The sequence below is a fragment of the Urocitellus parryii genome, chromosome 9, assembly GCF_045843805.1.
Source record: "Urocitellus parryii isolate mUroPar1 chromosome 9, mUroPar1.hap1, whole genome shotgun sequence".
In the NCBI taxonomy this organism is placed as follows: domain Eukaryota; kingdom Metazoa; phylum Chordata; class Mammalia; order Rodentia; family Sciuridae; genus Urocitellus; species Urocitellus parryii.
In genome coordinates, this window is record NC_135539.1 from 22,210,708 (window position 1) to 22,228,537 (window position 17,830).

The 17,830-nt window shown below is 44.3% G+C and overlaps 1 protein-coding gene across 4 annotated transcripts; it reads left to right on the plus strand.

The window, feature by feature from the left end:
• The first annotated feature begins 736 nt into the window (after positions 1 to 736).
• Positions 737 to 13,381, plus strand: Znf713 (zinc finger protein 713). Of its 4 annotated transcripts, none has more exons than XM_026400395.2 (5): positions 737 to 1,229; positions 4,267 to 4,352; positions 6,283 to 6,409; positions 6,684 to 6,776; positions 12,115 to 13,381. In XM_026400395.2, exons 2-5 carry the CDS (start codon positions 4,269 to 4,271, stop codon positions 13,116 to 13,118), a joined length of 1,308 nt encoding a protein of 435 aa, XP_026256180.1. In that variant the 5' UTR covers positions 737 to 1,229; positions 4,267 to 4,268; the 3' UTR covers positions 13,119 to 13,381. The 4 variants fall into 4 exon arrangements, with proteins under 4 accessions (XP_026256180.1, XP_026256181.1, XP_026256179.1 ...); XM_026400396.2 differs by having other exon boundaries at positions 737 to 1,110; XM_026400394.2 differs by having other exon boundaries at positions 737 to 965.
• Positions 13,382 to 17,830: the final 4,449 nt, after the last annotated feature.

The window sequence follows — 17,830 nt, forward strand, 5'->3', positions numbered from 1 at the left end:
TGGAGTTGTGGTTCAGCGGTAGAGTGCTTGCCTCGCACCTGTGAGGCCCTGGGTTCCATCCTCAGCACCACATGAAAATAAGTAAATAAAATAAAGGTATTGTGTACAACTAAAAAATAAATATTTTTTTTAAGAGAGAATCATGGAATTCTATAAACGCACTAGGAGCGATGCATATGCTCAAGTTAAATTATACACTCTGGGATGATACCTGTGTTTGACAGCACTTGGCTATCTGATAAAGTTTTAAAAATGAAATATGTAAAATTTCATTATAACTAGCATAAATAGGTAATCGGTTTTGGTGATAAAGAACACTAACTTGAACCCGGGTTAAGCAAAATATCATCCCCTTGTAAAGAGCCCCACTCTTCTCAAAAGCAGACCTGTAACGGTTCAATTACTGTATTTTGAGGTTCGCCAAAGTAAAATGGGGAGCAGAAAGCGATTTGTGCCCAGACTCTGCCACATTGGAACCTCGGTGTGATTGGCAGGGTGCGGGGGGGGGGGGGCGCTTCTATCTGCACTTTGACCGGCCTCCGTGTGGTTGGCAGGATGCGAGGTGTGGGGGCTTAGTCTGCACCTCCGAAGGCCCCCAAGTGATTGACAGGGTGCCGGGCCCTCCAGCGGCACCTCAGGCGGTCTCCGTGTGATTGGCCGGGTGCGGTGGTTGGCAGCGTGCGGAGCCTCCACCTGCACTTGGGCTAGCACCCCCGGCGGCGTACAATCGGAGGCCCAGAGGCTGGAGGGCTGCGAAAAGCGGGCCAGCTTGGTGGGCTGCAGTCTCAGTCGCCACTCCCTACAGAGGGGGCGCCGCGCATGCGCCCCCCGAGCCCGCGTCGCCATTGCGCAGGTTGCGGTGGGCCGATCGCCAGCGCTTGCTCCGCCCTGGCCGGCGGCGCCCTTCCGCTCCCGGTGCAGGCTGCGGCGTCGGGGCGGCGCGAGGGCCTCAGTCCGCGGAGCCGGTGAGTGCGCCCGGGAGAGGCGCCCTGGGCCGTCCCAGGGCAAGGCCACCCACCGCTGTGTGCCCCGCGCCCGGGGCGAGAAGCCCGCGCGCTGCTCCCGGAGCCCCAGCGTCTCTCCGCCGGCCGCTCCCAGGTTCTCGACGCGGTGGGTTGGCCTTTATCACACAGCGGGTCTGCGATGCTCCCCGCGCAGCCCCGCGGTCTGCAGGGCAGACCGGTTACGCCACGCGCCGCTTTTCTGCTTGGACTGAGATGACAGCTGATGTCAGTACCTGAGAAGGAAGGGGAAACTGATGCCGCCGAACGTTGTTTTGCTGGAATGTATTATATTGCATGCTTGAGAATAGTCTGGTATAAAAGCATAATGAAACTGGATGTCCAGAAACACTCCTTAAATCGTCGGTAAATGTACTAGTGGAACTGAAGCATTTACTAGACTATATGATGTCACTCTAAAGACTACTTGCTCGTGCACTGCCACTCTGTTACCATGGCCTTAAGTGCCTTGCTGCACAGTTCCCTGTCTCTGTAACTACTGTACTGACAGGTTTTCACCTTCTCCCACCATCAGAATGGCATTGATAGGGATGACTCCAAAGGCTGATCCCGAATGGGGATGACTGCTCAGGCCCCGAGTTTCACTAGATGATTTGTACCTTTCCACCTTTACTCTATACACTAAATATGTTATGTGTGCTTTTAAATCTTAGAAAAGAAAAAAAGCGTGCCAGGTCCATGGAAGATAGGAAGCCTGGAAAACTTACAGATTGGAAGAGACTAAGAAAAAATAGCTAAATGCAATTTAGGATCCTATGTCAGAGAAAGAATGTTACTGAAAAATCACAAGATGTGACTAATTTGGGTTCATCGAACCGATGTTCATGTCCTGGTTTTGATAATTGTACCATGGTTATATGAAATATTAACATTCGATAAGCAGGGTGAATAGTATACAGGAATTAAGCATGTATTTCTTTTGCAACTTTTCTATAATTCTAAAATTAGTGCAAATTTAAATATTTTAATAGAAAAGTAAACACTAGAAACCTTTTATTTATTCATTTATTAAATATTTATTTAGTCCCTATTAACTGCTGGGCCCTGGGCATTGAAAATAGAAGGGTAAAAAATCAGACAGGATTCCTGAATTCATGAAGATGTTTGAAGATGGCTTGCTGAATGGATAATTACAGCGATAAAAACTGACACTTGAAAAACTGGTAATTGAGGGATCTCACCTGATCTATGATATCAGAATCTTTCCTGATTTAATCTGAGACTTGAAAAATGAGTAGATGGCATAAAAATATTTTCAAACTAAACATATGAGGTTTTATCTGGGATTCACAATGGACATTAAATCTTCCTATCAAGATTTGTAGCAAAAAAAAAAAGCTTATTTAACTTTGTTGAAGCCAGCATTTTCCAAATTTGATATGCTCTCTTTTTGTGAGTAACAGGCAATGAGATACTATTTAGCACACTTTAGAAACGTCACCTCAGTAATCTCTGGAGTCCTTTTCTTATATATAAAGGAGAAATCCTCTTCTGCCTAACAGTTAATGGGGTTTTTTGGTATAAGGTGCATGGCTTTGAGGTGACTGGGTCTGAAACTTAAGGGTATTTTTATTAAGTTCTCTCTGGCTTTTCTGACAGTGGGATTTTTTCAGAGCTGTGAAATTTGAATCTAGCCCCTAAAGTGTTTTGTGAAATGTTAATCTTAACACCCCCCTGTCCCAGGCAGTGAATGGCTACCTTATCTAATAGAGCCATTCTACTAGAATTGCATTTTTCTCTCTTTAAAAAAAAAAAAAAAAAAAAAAAACTTTTCTTCATGATTAGTAGCAAATGAGTGCATTTCACTCTGTGGCTGTAATGCCTGTTTTTCCCTCTTAAGGGGAAGAAACTGCTCTTTGTGAAAGAGCAGGACAAGGATGAGGCAAAGGTAGGACTGAGGCTGAATATCTTAAGAGTCAGATCATCTGTACTTCCCTGCTTTTTGTAATGTGCAAATCAGAAATTCTGAGTGTGCTTCTGATTCTTAAAGATTGCCACACCTAGCTGTGCTCTGTCTTTATGAATGAATAGTTTGCACTTCTCTTTTCAGACTCCTTACGTCCTTAGCTAAGACTTCTGAGTTTCTTCTGTAACTCTGATAGGTGTTGTAGGTGCTTGACCTGCAACTGTATCTCACAAGATCCTACCAAGGGACAGATATGAGTATCATAGCAAAGTCCCCACATATGGTTGAGTAATAACTACCTTCAGGAGCCCCTGCAACTCAGCTCTGCATGAACAAGGCAAGATCCCAAGGGTGGGTGTTGCTAAGAATCAAAAATGATTGACTCCTGATTCTCAACCACCTCAGTGAAGTGGCATTACTCATACGTAATGTCCCTAAAGTCACTTTTAAGGACAGGCTAGGATACTGAAACTGCTGGCACTGGTGCATCTCCTGACTGGAAAGGCTGTTCCAGAAGAGTCATCATCCAGGAGTTGCAAAGAGGTGCAGTAGTAGCTCTGGTGAGAATGGAACACAGATACCTGAAGGAAGGAGAATATAACCTCCCTTGTGTACTCAGAGGCCTCCTGAGAGCAGAGGAGCATGTCTCTGTAGTTTGGGCTGAATTTAACCCTTGGGGAGATCAAGATAAGACAGGTCCTCAAAGTGTGTTTTCTGCATCACCTCATCTATTTTACATCCACAGTTAGAATCACTTGGCACTATCAGAATTTTGAGTGCTGTTGCCTATCGTCAAGGATGCAAATAACAATAATTGCTGGCAAGGATGTGGGGAAAAGGCTACAGAGGAGAGGAAAAGGGAAGGTACTAGGGAATGAGATTGATCAAGTTATGTTATACACATGCACAAATATGACATAATAAACCCCACTAATTTGTATAATTATAATGCATCAAAAAACAAATAAAAATGTTTAAAAACTGCTGCCCAGGCCTCCTGCAGACCAGTGGGTTTCTGGATCTGTGAGAGCAGGAGCTTGGCACTGGCATCCTGTTAAATGTCTCCAAGTGTGTAGTTGGGGTCAAGAACCACTGAGCTCCCCACCTGCCACACAAGAGTGCCAGCCTCCATCCTTTCCCTCCTTCCCAGTGGCTGTGTGCCAGAGGAAGGAAGTCCTGTGTCGAGTTCCCCAGGGTCATGGAGGAGCAGGGATACCAGGGTCCAGCTGTTGTTGAGGTCCTCTCTATGAGCTGTCTGCCAAGCCAACACAAAGGCCCCAAGGTTTAAATTTAGCCCCAGTATTATATATTAACAGGGTGGTTCTACTCTTTTCCCAGTGATGCCCTCTCTGAAGGCTGTGCTTTCCCAGGAGGGGTGTGGGGATGAGAAAGTGAACTATGGATCACAGACAGTCAGGTCCCAGGTAAGTCCCATTTCTTCTCCTCTCAAATGCTGTTATAGTTCTTGTTGATCATTCCTTTCTCTGTGGCTGGAACATTCTCTTCTGGGCTGCAGTGGTAGAGCACTTGCCTAGCATGCACATGTCCGGAGTCAGTGCCCAGCACCATAAAGTCTTCACCTCTGTTTTGAATGTACAGTGTTAACTGTATCCATCCCATGGTCCAATGGAACACCAGAATTCCTTCCTCACATTTACTGTGACAGCACCCATGACCCAGTCCTCCCATCTGCCCCTCCCCTCTCCGCCTCTAGTAACCACTGTTCTCTGTGCAGTCAGCTTTTATGTGTTGATCAAAATGAAACAACACTTTTAAAAAAATAATAAGGAAGCTGTGTCCTGTTAGGTCTGAGAGGGAAAGATCTCTGAGTCCATTATTAAATTAAAAATAGTGTATAAAATGTTACTTTAGAAGTAAAAAAAACAGGAAATAATCTATATTCACATTTGCTTAAAGAAAAATTCTGGAAAGATACATTGGAAACTAAGAACAGTTCTGATTTCCTGGGAAGTAGAAGCTGACCAACAAGGGAGAAATCTGAAAAAGACCCTGCTTTATTATGTACTTTTTATATTTTTGTTACTGTGTCATAATAATATATTACCTACCCAAAAATAAAATTCATTAAGGATTTGGAAGAAAGAAGAACTGGCTCACTAGATGTAGGGTTGGCCAGTAGAAGGTGTGAAAGGGAGGAAAAGCTAGAAGCAGGGTACTGACCCCAACAGCCACAGTGAAGCTCAGCACACCAGAGGCCCTGGGCCCAAACTCCAAGACCAAAAAATAAAAATACAGAGTGTAGACCTGGGTCCCTTGTGGACACAGCTTCTGGTGCTGCCTCAGAGAAAGGCTGGCGAAGGAAGCACCCAGAAGGAAAGAAGGCATCTGTGTGGTGTGACAGGAGCACAAGCTCTGGAACAGGTGCTAAGGAGGACCCCTGTTGCAATCTGCCAATTTATGTCCTTGGATGAATTGTTTGATTACTTCTAGCCTCAGTAAGTCATTGAATTGAAATATATTTTAGAAAGATGAATCATCAAGACATGAAAATTAAATCATAGTCATATAGCTAACTTATGGGAGATGCATTTGTTTGTACCCTAAAGTGGGGAGCATTGTGGGTGGAAGGAGGGATAGATTTCTGTATTAGGAGGGGGTTACCAGTGTCTGGCAAAAGATGGCTTACAAAACATTGGTGCTGGAGGAATTTGGAGGTCGCCCTTTGTATTTTAAATCCCTGCCTGAAATGAGTCAATTTCTTTTACTCACCCCAACTTGGATCCGTGACTTCTACTCCCCCTTTGTCTGCCTTTGTTGCTTTTTTTTTTTTTTAACATACCCAAGTATCCTCTCTCCTGTCCAGTTCATAACATCTATGAAGTATTTACACAGTCTATTAAGGATTTCCATCTACATGATACCTAATTTCAGTTTCAAAACATCTTCAATTCTTTCATTTCTGAAATCAATTTCTCATATAGTCTTTTGACTGTGTGGATGAGATGAGAATCTTTAGCCTGCAACAAATTGCAGATGCTTAAAAGCAAAGAATATGTCATGCATTTTTGTGTTTTGTTTTGTTTTGTTTTGAGATAAGGTCTTACTGTGTGGCCTGGGCTGTCCTCCAACTCAAAACCTTCCTGCCTCAGCCTCCCAGGTAGCTGGGATCACAGACCTGCAAACCAGCACCCAACTCATGCACATTTTCAGGTCTTAAAAGGTGACAGAAAGATAGGCATTTGTGGTCTGGAAAGGTTCATCCTGCATTGCTCAGTCCAAAGACCCTCAGAAGACTGCTCAGGCATGCTTCTCTTCCCTGTGCTGTTTTCATCCTTCCTCTGAAGGCCTCTGAAGGGCGCTTCTGCCTGAGTGGGGGTGTACTTGGTGTTTCAGGAATCGCTGACGTTCCAGGACGTGGCCGTGAACTTCACCAGAGAGGAGTGGGAGTGGCTGTACCCTGCTCAGAAGAACCTCTACCGGGACGTGATGCTGGAGAACTACAGGAACCTGGTGGCTCTGGGTAAAGGTGGCATCCCCCAAACGCTGGAAACTGAGTTTCCTTTCTCAGTGGCGACAGTCAGCAGAGCCTCTGTAAAGGCAGGCTAGGCCACAGTGAGGGTGCCAATCCGTCCTGGCTGAGGGGCTTTCATTTTCTGTCCCTCTCTATGAGTGTGAGAGGAGGAGTTCATCTTGATGCCCCTGAAGCCTCCCTTCTCCAAGCCCAGAGCCCCTAGAGATGGACCTGTTTTTGCTCCCAGCATGAACTCCTAAGACATCCTTTTTTCCATGTATAGGGCATCAGCTTTATAAGCCAGAGGTGATCACTCAGTTGGAGCAAGAGGAGCTGCGGTTAACAGAAAGAGATGGCCCTCTGGAAACCCCTCCAGGTGAGAAGTGAGCAGTGGGCATCTTATACCCTAAGAGGAAATCATCACTTCTGAAATGAATGTTCATTGGAGTATGCTCTGCTCTCCCCCAGGATTTAAAGAATACTGAGGCCTTTGAAAAAAATTCAGTTCATATTTTATTTCCAAAGTGGAAATGGCTGGGTTTTTTAATTCAACAAAATATATATTTACAATTTTAAAATATGGAATATAAAAGTTATTTTGCAAGTCTTAGTTTGAACTCCCATAAGTACTTTAATGCTACAGATCTCCACAAAGTATTTTCACTGGATTTTTTATTCAGATGTCCTCTCAGTATTCTTTAAATCCTTCTTCTCCATATCAAAAATGCTGTATTTTTGTCTACATTTTCTTTTTCCTTTTTCCTTTTATTATCAAACTCTTTAAATTTAGGTAAGCCTACAGCTTGCACGCCTGTGTGATACAACCCTGTTCTACCTGTGCTGCTGAAATGGTTTTCCTGGAGACTATTACTGACTTCTTTCCCATCAAATTCAGCCGCCCATGTCCTGCTGGTCTGATTGTGTTGGCCTGCCTTCTTGACACTGCCTGGCTTTTCTAGTCTCTGTTGTGCCTCTGCCCTCCTTCCTCTCCCACCTTCTCCTCCTCCTCCTGCTGGGTGAAGGCACCAGGTGTTCTGCTTTTCAGACACCCTGCCATGTTATTTTCCCACTCCTGCATTTCCAGCCCACGTTTCACACACATGCTCCTTCCAGATTTTAGATTGCATTTTTGCTTATTAATGTCATGTTATCACTTAATTGAAGATTTCAAAACCCAGGTCTGTTCACTTTCTCCCCTCTTATTTGAGCCTCTTAAATATGGGCTTTCTTGACCAGGGAATATTAAGAGCTCCTATTTCGGGAACACACCAGCAGTGTTCTGCCTGCTTGCTTCAGCAAATGCCTGCTGAGGTGGGCATGTTCTTTCTGGTTGCTGGAGCTGGCTCACCCACCACTTCCTGTCTAGTTCACTGATTCTGTGCCCTGACACCTGGTTTCACTGTGTGCACATGGTTTTCTGCCATTCACACTTCTACTTTCTTGAGTTGGCTTTGGCGTGTCTCTAGGTTATGTTAGTAATAAGCTCACCCCCACTTTGGCCCCTAAGTGAGCAGTCTGCTGATTAGGATGTGCGGTGAAGAACCTGACATTCGCAGTGGCATATTTTTACAGCCCTTCACATCTCTGAACCTGGGGAGCAGGACACTGAAGGAAGAGATTGTAAAAACTCCCTTTGCAGGTGAATTGCCAAGGCAGGATCTACTGAAGAGAGCAGAGCTGATCCTTCCCCAAATTGCATATGCTATACCTGTAGGACCCATGCTGTCCCCTCTTGTGTCCCTACCCATAAGCCTCCAACTAGAAAAATCAATTGCTAACCATAGAACAACTTCCCAACTTCATTATGCAACTACACATGGATGCCCAGGGCTCTCAGGTCCTCTCAAACAACTGGTTCCTTTTCATGTCCCTCCAGGGGCAGGCAGCCTTGCAGTCTCTTCCAGGGAAACCACTTGCTAGTTCTTCCTTGTCCTGTGGGACACAGCCATCTGTCCTCATGAAGGTGTGGTGAAGCCCTTCTGTTGCTCGGGACTAAAAGATGACCTAGCTGTGTGACCAAATGCTGGCCTGTCCCCTGGATGCTGCATGCCATGCCTCCTTGATATGGACATTGGCCAGCACCAGTTTATCCAAAATCTCTTCTTAGCCGAGAGGAAACCTGGAAAACAGCCAGGGATTCAGCAACAAGGATGTTGTGATTGAATTAGTGAGAAAAGTGATAGGTGATTGGGAGGAGTCTGTCCATGGTTAGAAAAGACAGCTGTGCTGGTGTTCGTACAGTGGGTAATGAGAAGTGAGGGCAGGACAGGAGAAAATGCAGAGATTCCCCCAGAATAAGGAGAAGCAGGAATGGTTTCAGCTTATCCATATCACTGATGGGAGGAGTCTGCAGAAGGGTAGGTAAGCATAGATGTGAGCTGGGGCAGGGTTCCAGAAGAGAGTGTACTGGAGGGAAGGTGTGAGCAGTGTGTGTGTAGTAAGTTTGCTGGTGGGAGGCTTGGGGAGCTCCTGTATGGAGATTTCTGTTTTCTTGGCAAATCAGATAGCAAGGTCTTCTGCTGAGCATCAAGGAACTAGAAAAGCAGGTACAAAATGGGAACTCAGGAGAGCTTACTAAGGCTAGTTGAAGCTGGCCAAAGATGGAAAGAGGAATCTCCGCAGCTCTGAAGGCCCAGTGAGATTCTGCCCCAAGCGTCTGTCTGTGGCTTTTGGTATGACAGATGTTCTATTTCTCATCATTAACACCAGGCAGGGTTTGCAGTGCGGAGATGGAAGGCCTAAGGATTCAGTGACACTAAAGTAGGAAAACTGATCAAGAATCAGTGATTTGTCAAAGTCCAGGAAGTGAAGGAGGTCTAAAGAGGACTGAAAACTAGACACACAGAAGAGTCAAAGAAACGGAGGTCTAGATGAGGTCGGAAGCAGGGAGAGGTAGATGAGGCCAAGACCACCGATAGGAAAAGGGGGCACTGAACAGGAGATTCCTTACGGGGGAGGCTGAGGCAGGATCACTAACTCAGTCAGCCAAGGCAATTTAGCTGGATCCTGTCTCATAATAAGGCTTCTCTCCAGAAGGCTAGCTTACAATCCAGGGAGAAAGCTTCAGCTCCATGTGGGTGCTCTTTCCCAGCATGCACAGGCCTGGGCTCCATGCCCCATACCTCCCAAAAGGGTTGCAGGTGGTCTGTATGTTTTCTCTTCCTGTCTCTGCTCTTGGCCTCCCTTTCCTCCCCTGGCCTCCCCTCCCCTGTCCTCTTTTCCCTTCCTTAACTTTATGGGTGGTTCCATAAAGAGAAATATGTAGTCTAGCCCAGGAATCAGAAGCCTGGGCTCTCTCCTCTCTTTTTCTCCTTCCCCCAGCCCTCCTGTCTTCTCAGACCCTTTCCTCTCCTCTCTCTACTCCTCTTTCTTCTTCTTAGTTCCCATTAGTCACTCCCAATACACCTGCTCTGCTGGGAATGTGAATGCCAGTCGGGAGGTGATGGGAAGGGACACACACAGTGCAGGGAGATCCACAGAATGGCGGAGGATGCTCCTCCTGGCCGATTAGGAGGAGACTTGGTCAGGAAAGAGTTTTGCCATGGAGTAAGACTGGAGGGAGCAGGGCCTGAAAAGCTGAGGGATACAGAAGGCAAGTCATGCAGAGAATTGTCAGCTGGAGCAGAGGAAGGATGTGGCCAGGTAGTTGCTTGAGACTGAGGGGCAGCCAGGGCTGGAGTACTCAGATGCGCTAACACAAAGCCCATGAGCTGGATGGTTGTTGCAGAATCCTCTGCGTGAACCTTGGCCTGAGACCAGGAAGGAGAAGAGAGCAGCATTCCCCTCTGCCCATCTCAAGCTGAGCTGGCTTGGGGAAAATAACCACACAGTGGTACATACCTGTAGTCCCAGCTACCAGGAGGCTGAGGCAGGAGGGTCACAAGATTAAGGCTAGCCAGCAACTTAGCAAGACCCTATCTCAAAATAAAAAAATTTAAAAAGCTGGGATATAGCTGTGTGACCAAATGCTGGCCTGTCCCTTGGATGCTGCTTGCCATGCCTCCTTATTATGGACATTGGCCTAACATCTGTGAGGCCCTGGGTTCAATCCCAGCAACAACAACAACAACAACAACAACAACAAAATGGAAACCTAAAACTTAAGGAGAATAGCTTTTTAAAAATAGGGTATAACCTTTAAAAAGAATGAGGTTGATCTATACTCAGAATATTATTCAGTGAAAAACAAAGTTACATAGGCAATATATAATACTATCGGAGGCCCTAGCGCTCTTTTGAAGGAAGGGATAGAGGGAGGAGAGTGAGGGGGAGAGTCAAGTTATGGTTATAGAAACAACCCCCCCCCCAGGATTCTCATTGTTGGTGGTATTGCTTTTAATGACAAGAGTCCCAGTTGGGACAATAATGATACAGCCACCCTTGTGGAGGGCGCATTCAGGCAGCTGTGATGCATGTTCCCTGTGGTCATAAGACCAATAGTAAAGTACACATTTGAGAAAGCCAAAGCATGCTTACCCAGAACATCCAGGGCCCTGGGCAGCTGACTATAATGGGTGGTTAGCCAGCAGTGGGGGTGAGTTTATGCTACCACACTTTCTTGGACAGGGTGTTTCTTATGGGTCAGCCAGTGTAGCCTTGGCTGTGGTCAAGTAGGATTCTTGCCCAAAACAGAACTATATCTATCTAGGTAATGGAAATGACAGGAGAGAAGGAGAGAGTCCTCTAAGAACTGCCCGAGAGTGGTGAAAGTTCCCCAAACTTAGTTGGCTTTAACCATCTGCCAAGTTTAAAATTGGAGCTATTCAGCCCTTTAAAACCTCACCCCCTAAACTCGTCCTCAAAACACCTCTCCTGCCTCCTGTGACAAGAATTAGCCAGGTTAGTCGATAAGGGAGGAGGGAAGCAGTTACTGGGAGACTTGAGCAGAGGCATGGGGAGGCAGGGGAAGGGAGCAGAGCGGGGATCAGTAGGAGGCCAGCAAGAGGGACAGGAAGAGACTTCACCCCACAGGACATGGAATGACTGAATGACACTGACCTGGTGTAGCAGTAGAAGCAGCTATGACCTAAAAATCAGGAGAGCCCCAGGCCTCTGGAGAGATGGGAGGACACCTGCAGGATAGAGTTCAAAGCAGTGGTGGGAAAACAGAATGGAATCTTGTTTTTATCATAATCCACAAGTCGTACTTGATCAAACTATGGTTTTCGTGGATATTTATGTGAACAACAAGAAAAAAATCAGGCAAAACAGGCTCCAAAGTGTCAGCTATGATTATTTTACAGGTGGGACTCTTTCCTAATGCATTTCCATATTATTCAAACAGAGGCAAGTATACTTTTGTATGCTTGGTACACTATAGACAACCATTACTTTTACCAGCTTAAACAAAAGATGAAAAATGAGAAGATACTTCCCCAGCGGGCTTCTGGCCTTGCAGTAGGAAAACCCACAGACGAAGTTGCCAGGGCCTGGCCTGGGCCAGCCTTCTCTGGGAAGCCACTGCCCTCTCTCCTCTGAACAGAGCTGCCCTAGTGTCTCTAGCAAGAGACTCCTTTCACTCCTTTCTCTCCTGGGAGACCTGCTGTCATGGCTACACCAGATTTCAAATCCCCTCTCGCTGCTCCCTGCCCTCCCTCCATCACCTTTCCCGTGTGACATGGCCTTGTTTCATTTGGCAGTTCTTCACACAACAAGTTCTTTTTCAAAGCATAAAGAATATTGGGAAGAATTTATATGTTCTGAATTTCTTTCAGATGCAGAGAACATACCTGAAGTAAAAAAGTCACCTCTAAACCAGAGTATTTCTGATAAAAACCAAACCCAGGACATGATCATGCAAAGACTAACAAGAGACAGTTTCTGGTACTCCATCTTAGGAGGGCTCTGGGATTTTGATTATCACTTAGAGTTGAACCAAGAAAACCAGCAGAGATATTTGGGACCAGTATCTCTCATCCACCAAAAGCTCACACAGGAGAGAAACAGCGAATGTAGGAGATCAGAGGACAATTATGGTCAGAGAAATCCTTCTCTTCAAATACCCCTTTATTATGGTGCACAAGAAAATAGCCTGAGACTTAGCTCAGACTTGATCTGCTATCAGGGAAACCCTGTGAGAGAGAACCCCTGTGAATATAACGAGTGTGGAAGAACCTTTGGTCAACATATTCTTCTTCCTAGTAATGCATGTGCCATGGAGAACCCCAGGGAACATGGAAAGGCCTTTAGCCACAGCTTGCCTCTCGGCCAGCCTCAGCCAGTGTTGACAGGAGAGAAGCCCTACAAGTGTGATGACTGTGGGAAGAGATTCAGCCAGAGAATACACCTCATTCAACATCAGAGAATTCACACGGGGGAAAAGCCTTTTACGTGCCATGAGTGTGGGAAAGCCTTCCGCCAGCATTCCTCCTTCACCCAGCATCTGAGGATCCACACTGGAGAGAAACCCTATAAGTGCAATCAGTGCGGCAAGGCCTTCAGCCGCATCACATCTCTCACAGAGCACCATAGACTTCACACGGGAGAGAAACCCTATCAGTGCAGCTTCTGTGGGAAAACCTTCAGCCAGAGGACGCATCTCAACCAGCATGAGAGGACCCATACTGGAGAGCGGCCTTACAAATGTCATGAGTGTGGGAAAGCCTTCAGCCAGAGCGCACACCTGAACCAGCACAGGAAAACCCACACCCGTGGGAAGGTGCAGGAGTGCAAGTGTGGGCGGGCCTTCCGCCACCATGCGTCACTTTGCAGCATGTGATTGTGCTGGGGAATGATCCAGTGACTCAAATTATTCACAGTGGATAAAAAGCTTATAAATAAACCTTTAATGCATAAAAACCAAATAAAACGTGCACCTTAAACTGGTAGCCTATTACATTCCAAAGAAGGAAAATGGATTATTTTATAGAAAACTTGAGTCATGTTCCAAGTCTAATTTAACATGTTTTAAAAAGATAAGCAGAAGTCTTATAAGCAATAATCTATCATCATTCACCTCTAAGTTCTATGCTACAAAACCTGTTAACCAAGGCATGCTATAGTATACATCATCAAACCAAATAAACATGAAAGTAATGTCCCTCAAGATGGCCTTGGTCATTTTGTATCTCCTTTACCGCTTTTGCTATATCTGATAGTAATATTTTTAAAAGGGTATAGGATGTTTAGTTTGGCCTAGGAAATATTATTTATGAAAATCATGAGTTTGCTAGGCTAATGACACTCTAATTTCTATAATAATAAATATCTAATATTTGGAATTAAAAATATCAACAAAAAGTCTGATGGTTTAATGAACATTGAAATAGGATGTGGCAATGTTCTGTTATTTTTCTATTATTTTATAATAACAGAATCTTTGCATTGTCTTCTTCAAACAAATTCTGGGGTCACTTTGAGAGGAGTCTTAGAGGACACTGAGAAGCCTGCTTTTCTATCTTGTTATACTAGTTTTAAATTCACCATGGAAAACCAGATTTCCTTTTGCTTTATTTCTGGCTAACATGTATTGATTGCATCATTGGTGGGATTCAGCATGATATTTCCTTGCATGCACACAGTGTGCCCCAAAAAACGCATTGCACAGTATCCACCCTCCCCACCCAGCACACACCTCCCCGCCCTCTAACAATTACTATTCCACATAAGGCCAACTGTTTTGCTTCCACATGACAAGGAACTTGCCTTTCTGTGCCTGACCTATTTCACTCAGCAGAATGTCCTCCAGTTCCTCCCATTTTGCTGCAAGTGACTGGATTTCATTCTCAATGGCTGAAGAATATTCCATGGTGTATAAACACCACAATTTCTCTGTCCACTCATCTCTTGATGGGCACCTGTCGCGACCCCTTGCCCGCAAGGAAGACGCAACTCAGGAATCTTCTTTCAGCAGTTTATTCAGGTCCTTGATACTTTTTCTTCTTTCAGCTGTTTATTCAGGCCTTTGTATTGACATGTCTTTTAGCTTCTACTGCTACTCCTACTACTACTTCTACTGCTACTCCTACTGCCACTACTACTACTGCTACTACTACTGCCACTACTACTACTGCTACTACTACTGCCACTACTAATACTCCCGTGTGCCCCAGCCTTAATAAAGCAGATAAAGCCCCAATGCACAACTGCCACGTGGACTTTTCTCATAGGGTGCCAAGTCACAGCGTGCCAACTCATTCTGATAAGGAGTTGTTTGTCACAGACTACAGGGGAAACCAGCGCCATCTTGTAATGGCGGCCACAGTTCACAGAAACGGCTCACCACAGGCACCTAAACTGATTCCATACCTTGGCTGTTGTGAACAGTGCTGCCGTAAGCATGGCGTGCAGGTGTCTCTGAGTATGTTGGTTCATTTCCTTTGGGTATCTTCCCAGAAGTGGGATGGCTAGATCACATGGCAGGCCTAGGTTTGGCTTTGAGGGATCTCCATACTCTTCTCAGCAAGGGCTGTACCAATTTACATTTCCATGAACCCTACAGAAGAGTTAGTTCTTCTCACCCTCACCTGCATTTACTATTTTTTGGTTTTTGAATAATGGCAAGTCTAACTGGAGTGAGAGGATACTTAGTTTTAGTTCTCATTTGGATGGAGCAGTTTTCATACACTTGTTGGTCATTTGCATTTTTTCAAGAAGCTTCTATTCAGATCACCCGCCCATATTTTAATTAAATTATCTAGAGATTTCCTTATTGATTCCTCGTACATCTGTGCTAGGAGCCACAGCAAAAATATTGATACAGGCACCTTTGGGTTTAGTGACTGCCAGCCAGCCATTCAGATTATGATTATGTTAAGTTACATTCATATGGTAATTGGACTCCTGCTGTTTACCTGGGCCCGTTTCGGGACTCAGGTTACTCATGTCACTCTTGTAATGGGAGAGTTCCCATTGGTTGGGAAAGGATGGTCGGAGGGTGTTCCGGGGGAAGTGGAGCCCCCCCCTCAGGTAGAACACACGTGGGTGGACCCACTTGTTAGGGGACGCACATGGCCTCTCACAAAATAAAACTTTGTTTCAGTTTGACTGGCTTGTGTTTTTGTGCCCAACCGGGTTGCAAGATTGCAAGCCGGCGTGCACTGACAGCCCAGCAGGAGTGCGGCAGGCGGTGCTCGGCACAGCAGCGGCAGGAGCGGAGCTCAGCCAGCCCGCTCAGCCCGGGGCCGGGCAGCCTGCAGCACATCTGGATGTTGATCCTTTGCCAGATCAATAGTTGGCAGCTATGTCCTCCTGTTCCATAGGTGCTCTCTCCACTCTGCTGCTTCCTTTGCTGTGTAGAAGCTTCAGAGTGTGATATAGTCCCATTTGTCATTCTGTTTTTTTTTTTTTGGGGGGGGGTCTTGTCCAAATAAATTCTTACCTCTAACAACATCTTGAAGTATCTGCATTTTCTTCTAGTAGTTTCAGAGTTAAGGGTCTTACATTAAGATCTTGGATCCATCTCATGTTGATCTTTGTACAGGTGAGAGATCGGGGTCAAGTTGCCATCTTCTGCCTGTGGATAACCAGTTTTCCCAGCACCATTTTAAAGAGGCTGCCCCTCCTCCACATGTTTCTCTGGCACCTTTGGCAGGAGTCTGTGGGTGGTAGTTGTGTAAGTTCATTTCTAGACACCAGTCCCATGCTGCTTGGTTACTGTGGCTCTGCAGCATGTCCTGAGCTCAGGTATTGTGATGCCTCCAGCTCTGTCCTTTTTAACTTAATGTTGCTTTTTATATTGGGATCTTTTTTGCTTCCATTTGAATTTTAGGACTGTTTTGTCTAGTTCTGTGAAGAATGTCATTGGTATTTTGATGGGAATTCCATTGAGTCTGAATATTGTTTTGGGAACTATGGACATTTTAACAATACTGATTATGCCTATCCATGAACATGGAAGGTCTTTCCATCTTCCTGTATCTTCTTCAGTTTCTTTCTTCAAAGTTATCTATAGTTTTCACTATAGAGGTCTTTCACCTCCTACGTATGATTTATTCCTAGATAGTTTATTCTTTTTTGAGGTTACTGTGAATGGGATTGTTTTCCTGATTTCTTTCTGAACAGATTCACTGTTGGTATATAGGAAAGCTGTTGATTTTTGTATGTTGATTTTGTAACCTGCTACTTTGCTGAATTTGTTTATTAGCTCTAGCAGTCTTCTGGTGGAGTATTTTGGATCTTTTAAGTAAAGGATCATATCATCTGCAAACAGTGATAATTTGACTTTTTCCTTTCCTATTTTTATCCCTTTTATTCCTCTTCTTACCTTATTGCTCTGGCTAGACTTTCTAGCACTATATTAAATAGGAGTGATGAATGAACATCCTTGTTTTGTCTCATATTTTAAAGGAAATGCTTTCAGTTTTTCTCCATTTAACTATGAGGTTAGCTTAGGGATTTTCATACATAGCTTTATGATTTTTAGGTGGGTTCCTTCTATCCCTAGTCTCTTCAGTATTTTTATGATGAATGAGTGTTGAATTTTGTCAAAGGTTTTCTCTGAATCTATCTAGATGACTAAGTGATTTTTGTCTTAATTCTATTTATATTATGAATTACATGTATTAATTTGCATATATTAAACCAACTTGGTCATGGGTTACAATATTCTTATTATGTTGTTTAACCCAATTTGCTAATATTTTATTAATATTTTTACATGTAAGTTTCATCAAGAATATTGGTCTGTAGTTTTCTTTCCTCAATGTGTTCTTATCTGGTTTTGGTAGGAGTGTGTTACTGGTTTCATAGAATGAATTTGGAAGTGCTCCATTCCTTTCTATTTCATGGAAAAATTTGAGAAGCATTAGCATTAGCTCTTTTTTAACTGTCCGGTAGAATTTGGCTGAGAATCCATCAGATCCTGGGTTTTGCTTTATTGGAAGATGTTTTATTATTGCTTCTATCTAATTACTAGTTTTTTTTGGTCGTTTGGGTTTTCTATGTCCTTCTGTTTCAGTTTTGGCAGACCATATTTTCTAGAAATATGTCCATTTCTTCTAAATTTTATAATTTATTGGTGTTTAAGGTTTCAAAATAGCCCATAAGGATCCACTGGTCTGCTATAATGTCTGTGGTGATTTCTCCTTTTTCATCTCTAATTTTACTAATTTGAGTCTCCTCTCTTTTTCTTTTGGTGAGTTTGGCTAAAGGCTTATCAATCTTGTTTATATTTTCAAAGAGCCAACTCTGTTTCATTGATCCTTTGTGTGGACGTATGTTATAGTTGGACACAATACCTATATTTCTTTATTTTATTTATTTATTTATATGTGATACTGAGGATCAAACCCATCGCCTCACATATGCTAGGCAAGTGCTCTACCACTGAGCCACTACCCCAGCCCCAGACCTTTGTATTTTTTTTATTTTCAGTTTCATTAATTTTGGCTCTGATTTTAATTAGTTCCTGTCTTCCACTGGTTTTGAAATTGATTTGTTCTTTTTTAAGGGCTTTGAAAGACATCCTTAGGTTTATTTTGGATCTTTCTG

Bases quoted from the DNA above. Each gene is read 5' to 3' on its own strand.
- Znf713 (XM_026400395.2), top strand. From the start codon at position 4,269: ATGCCCTCTCTGAAGGCTGTGCTTTCCCAGGAGGGGTGTGGGGATGAG. The intron at 4,353-6,282 runs GTAAGTCCCATT...TTGGTGTTTCAG, and splicing joins CACAGACAGTCAGGTCCCAG to GAATCGCTGACGTTCCAGGA. The intron at 6,410-6,683 runs GTAAAGGTGGCA...TTCCATGTATAG, and splicing joins CAGGAACCTGGTGGCTCTGG to GGCATCAGCTTTATAAGCCA.